Source organism: Pteropus vampyrus, unplaced genomic scaffold, assembly GCF_000151845.1.
Source record: "Pteropus vampyrus isolate Shadow unplaced genomic scaffold, Pvam_2.0 Scaffold7, whole genome shotgun sequence".
NCBI lineage: Eukaryota > Metazoa > Chordata > Mammalia > Chiroptera > Pteropodidae > Pteropus > Pteropus vampyrus.
Genome location: NW_011888788.1, coordinates 5390958 through 5395769, shown reverse-complemented (window position 1 = coordinate 5395769; position 4812 = coordinate 5390958). Strand labels below are relative to the sequence as shown.

Sequence of the window (4812 nt, the reverse complement as noted above, 5' to 3'; positions counted from 1 at the left end):
GAGGTCATTCCAAAGACTATTTGGTTTATGTGGTAGCCAGAATCATAGCCTCCCAAAAATGTCCATGTCCTGTGACTTTGTCCTGTGTCCTGTGACTACATGTCCTGTTAATACATGTCCTGTGAATACACAGCAAGAAGGGCCTTGTAGATGACATTAAGTTAAGGACTTTGAGATGGGGGGAGATTATCCTGGGTTATCCGGCTGGGTCCAGTGTAAAGATAGAAGTTATTAAAAGCAGAGAACCTTTCCTGGCTGTGGTCAGCGGGAAATGAGGGCCAGCGAGATGTGACATTGCTGGCTTTGAAGATGAAAGAATGGGGCCATTAGATGACAAATGAGGGTGGCCTCTAGAAGCTGGACAAGGCAAGAAATAGGATTTCCTAGTGTCTCCAGAAAGGAACGCAGCCTGTGGCCCCCTGGAGTCTATCTAGCCCAGTGAGACTGCACGGACTGACGTGGAGGATAAGACATTCGTGTAGTTTTATGCCACCGAGTTTGTAGCAGCAAAAGAAAACCAATGCAGTTTAAAGCTGCGCCCAAACAAGAATGTGAAAAGTCCTTATGAGCTAATTTCAGAGCAGCAATTCTCAAACCCACACATAATAAGGAAACAAGAGCCTGCCAGCTCCTTACCTGCCCCAGGGGACGAGGGCTCAAACACACTGGAAGAGTCGCTGTAAGTGTTGGAGGCTTGTTCTGAGAGCTTCTTTTTGTTGCTTCCTTCTGATGATTTGTGCGATTTCTTCTTATTTTTCACCAAAATTTTGTACATTAAATCCATAGGGCTTGGAAGAGGAACTCCAGATTCCAGCTAATGGGGGAAAAAAGAAAGCAGATTCTTTAATGACATTTCCACTTCCTTTCAGAATCTCTCTCCAACCCCTGAGGACAGCTTTGCATACCGAGGGCTTCTAGGTCATTCTTTATCACCCGTACACTAAGTGTGTCCTGCAACGGGGCTGGCGCATAGCCTTTTCTTTTCTTTTTCCCACATAAAAGGTATATTTTGACTACTGTACTCATTTTCTCACAACGAAATCCACATGAATAAGATCACGGAAATGCACTAGGAGTAGATCGGGTGTGCTAACATGAAGTTTCATGAGTTTTCCAATGGACTATATAAATCCAATCATCTCGATTTAAGACAGATAAGAGGGCCCTGGCCTGGATTTTCAGAGGAGAGAAGCCAGGTAAAGTGGTGTCTGCCAGGAAGTGTTGAGAAAGACAAGCAAGAGCTTCCAGGCAAGTCTGTAGAATGCAATTTAAAAACAGTGCCCTCCTGGCACTAGCAGTTCAGCTGCAATCTCCCTGGCATCAGCAGAAGTGGACCGGGTGGCTTCAGATTTCCTTGCAGCCCTGAGATTCAAGCTACCCTTCTTTGCAAGCCCATTTCTAGTGTTTCAAGTTTGCACATCTAGTGGGAAAATCAATTTCCCCTGAGGAGGTTATTAGATATTGTATCAGAAAGCACACACGCAAGCCCCAAGATGGGTTATTTTTAGAAAGAATAGTGAACTCCCGTAAGTTGTTCCCGTATTCTTTGCTTTCAATGAGTCTGGGGACCGGTATGAAATTATGTAAGATGTGAGGAGACTGGGAGAAGGGGTCGGAGAGAGAAGAGGCTACTTTAGGATATTTCTGCTGTTTTCTCTCCCCAGACAGGGATATTTCCATGGTAACAGGACGCCTGAGTTCTACACCAAGAGGCTCATGCAAGGAAGTGAACAGTGGCCAGCAGGGACAGGCCAGATGTCATTGTGCCTCTGGCAGTGTCCCATTTAGCTGACCCATTTCTCTCAAAGGGGTGCGATGAGGTGATCGGAGCCCTGTCCTCTCGGACTGTCTCTGTGGGCTGATTGTGATTATGGGAATACTGCAGTCCTGACTGGGTCACATCTAGCAGCGAGGGAGGGAGAAGACTGTGGGCAGAGGAAGAGAGTGGAGGCGTGTCTCCCACCCTCAGCAGGGCAAACTGCTGGCATCCTCCTCGTCAAAGGGCTCAGGATTAACTGCATCATCCTACCAAGAAAAATAAACGTGGAAAGGATGTAAGGAAGCCTCCTCCTCACTCCAATCATAAATAATATGTGTGCTCCTTCAGGGGTAAACAGCAAAGCTACTTACTGGGTATTTTTCCAGTGGCTCCATGAGAAGGGCATCCCCAAAGATCAGTCGGCAATACTCTGCCATCTTGGCTTGCTGCTTTGGGCTGAGGGAAAACGAGAAAGAAAGGAAAAAGAGCAAGGAAGCTTATTCATGAGGTCAGACAGGAAGGATTACTTCACGTTATTCAGTACAGAAAGAGGGAATGCCCTCATCCTGCCCTTCAGAATTCATTTGTATCATTCTAAAGTCCTCGTTCACTATCCTGCCTTATGTGAATGAATACCACGGACAGGTGGATGGCAGAGGCTATTCCCAAGACTGACCCGCATAGACCCAGATGGAGGGGATGACAGGTCATTTGCCTGTCACTGGATTCCTGAATGTCCTAGAGTTAGAGATTCAGTCCCTTTTGTTTAATTTTCTGATTCTAAGTCAAATGCAAGACACTTGGGGGCAGAACTTATTCATGACTTCATGTGAATTCTTGGGTGAAATTTGTCCAAACAACAGAGTGAACTATGCTGCAAAGGAGCATTTAAAAGGAGGTGAGGAAGGAAAGGAAGGATGTGGGCAGAGAGGAAAGGAGGGAATGAAGGGGATGAATGGGAGATGGGGAGAGAGAGAGAGAGAGATGGAGATAGAGAAGGGGCGGGGGAGAGAAAGAGAAAGAGAGAGAGAGAGAGAGAGAGCGAACATATCTCAAAATGTAGGAGACAAAGGGCAGACAGGCAGAAGTGTGTCCACTTGGGAGCGGGTCCTGGAGGAAAAACAAAAGCAGCAGGCACCTTGGGGGAAGGTATCTGCGACTCTTATTGCCTGACAGGGAGGCAGAGGCGGTGTCAGCTTGACTATGCGCCAGCAGGAACCTGGTGTGATGGCAAAAGGCCGCAGCTGCAGCCTTTGCTGTGCCGAGCTCCAGGCTCTCAACTGTTCTTGATCTGTAAAACGAAGAGGGTAATAACTGTTCTTGGAAAGGGTCGGAGGATGCTGAGAAGAAGAAGTGAAGGAATGAATGAAAACACCTTTGAAACTTTAAAAGATCGGGCAAACGTAAGATGACCCATGTTAGCAGACAGCACCGCCAGCCAGACTAGACCACTCCTGTGTCTGCTAATAAAGAGACATGGCTGAGACGAGGACACATCCACATTCTTCCAATACTCCCGCTTCCTTTGACCTTTCACAAAGCAATAAAAAAATTTTTTTTCTCATTCTGTAGAATGTTAAATATCAGTATAAAGGTGTCTAATTCCATCGGGTTTTATGGACTGTGATTTTGATCTACAGGCTGCCAAACTCGCTTTCCAATAGCTGTCCCCACGTGCCACAACGTCAACGCAGCCTAGCAGACCTGGGACTATCGTGAGAATAAGTGAGTGACAAGCCTCTCTTCAGCAAGTCCAAGCAATTATAAAATGTTATCGTTTTCACTTGTTCTTCCATGACTGTTAAACCTGCATCGTGGTTTGTTTTTTTCTGGAATGGGGGTTGCTTTGGGGGTTCAAATCATACTGCAATGGTCCACAGGGAAAAGTACTCTTTATACATCCCTTTAAAAAAAACAAGGCATCTATTTTGGGGGTCGATTGAGTTTTCTGGGTTTCAAATATGAGTCCGAGGTCACTGCTTTCCTGGAATAGCAGGGAGAGGTAAAGGAGAGATTCACAGAACTTGCAAGTCCCTTTATAACCACCTCCCCAGTTCCCAACTTGCCTTTCTAGACCCATATGAGATTTTAGTACATGGCTTATGCAGCCCTAAAATATACTGCAGCATTCCCCAGCAGTATCTGGGAGGCAAAAACTGCCAGTCAGAGAAGTGATCCTGAAAACACTGGGGATGCAAGTTATTAGAAGTTGGAGAGTAAGCAGAGATGTGTTTTTTTGGCATTCTCAGTTCAGACATCTTTGCTCAATGGATAAGTGGCCTAGAGACTCAACCAAGCCAGGTGGCTCTGGGGCTGTAGCTGAAACAAGCCCGCCTGTGCTGGGCCCAGAAGTTGCAGGTTGCATACAGAAAACTGTCCAAACCCTCCGTTTCACATTCACAGAATAATGCTGTTAAATGTCACAGAGCTTTGCTACTCCAAGTGTGGTCCCCGGACCAGCAGCATCAACAGCACCAGGAGCTGGTTAGAACTGCAAATGCAAGGCCTCCGATGCAGATTCTGAATCAGAATCTCCGGGGAAGTGGGGCCTGGGGTCTGTTTTAACAAGCCCTCTAGATGGTTCTGATGCATGCTCAAGTTTGAAAACTGCTGTGATAGATTAAAGTAAGTCAACAGGTGCTGAAGTAGATGACATTTTTCTTGAGCGTTGGAACATGGGACCCCCAAGCTCCTTTGATCAGAGACCTGGAGTGAAAAGAAAGGTTTTACCCTAACGCCCTGCTTTCTGGATTACTCAGGGAACGATAGATATTCTCACCAGTAGAGGGAGATGGTCCAGGTGTCCCTAAGCAGGTAACAGGCAGAGTTCTCTGTCCTCTGTCAGGCAGTCCCCAAATCAGGCTCGAGAAGGAATTTGCTGGGGGAGAATCTAATTCGATTCCACTTAAGAATCACCTAAAGCTGCTAAAGCTACAAGTGGCTTTGTTCTCAGTCTCCTGATTCAGAGTTGGGAGTGGAGCCCTGGAACCTGCATTTGTAACAAGCCGGCAGGTAATTCTCATGCAAGTGGTTAGCAGACTGCGGTGTTTAGG

The 4812-nt window shown here is 46.5% G+C and overlaps 1 protein-coding gene across 1 annotated transcript in view; it reads right to left on the bottom strand.

The window, feature by feature from the left end:
• Window positions 1–4812, bottom strand: part of PLCB1 (phospholipase C beta 1) — a 650597-nt gene that overhangs the window by 141308 nt on the left and 504477 nt on the right. The window contains exons 13-14 of the mRNA XM_011371181.2: window positions 2131–2215; window positions 637–814 (exon numbers count right to left, since the gene is read on the bottom strand). Coding sequence (XP_011369483.1) covers window positions 637–814; window positions 2131–2215 — 263 coding nt within the window. The remainder of the gene's footprint in view (window positions 1–636; window positions 815–2130; window positions 2216–4812) is intronic.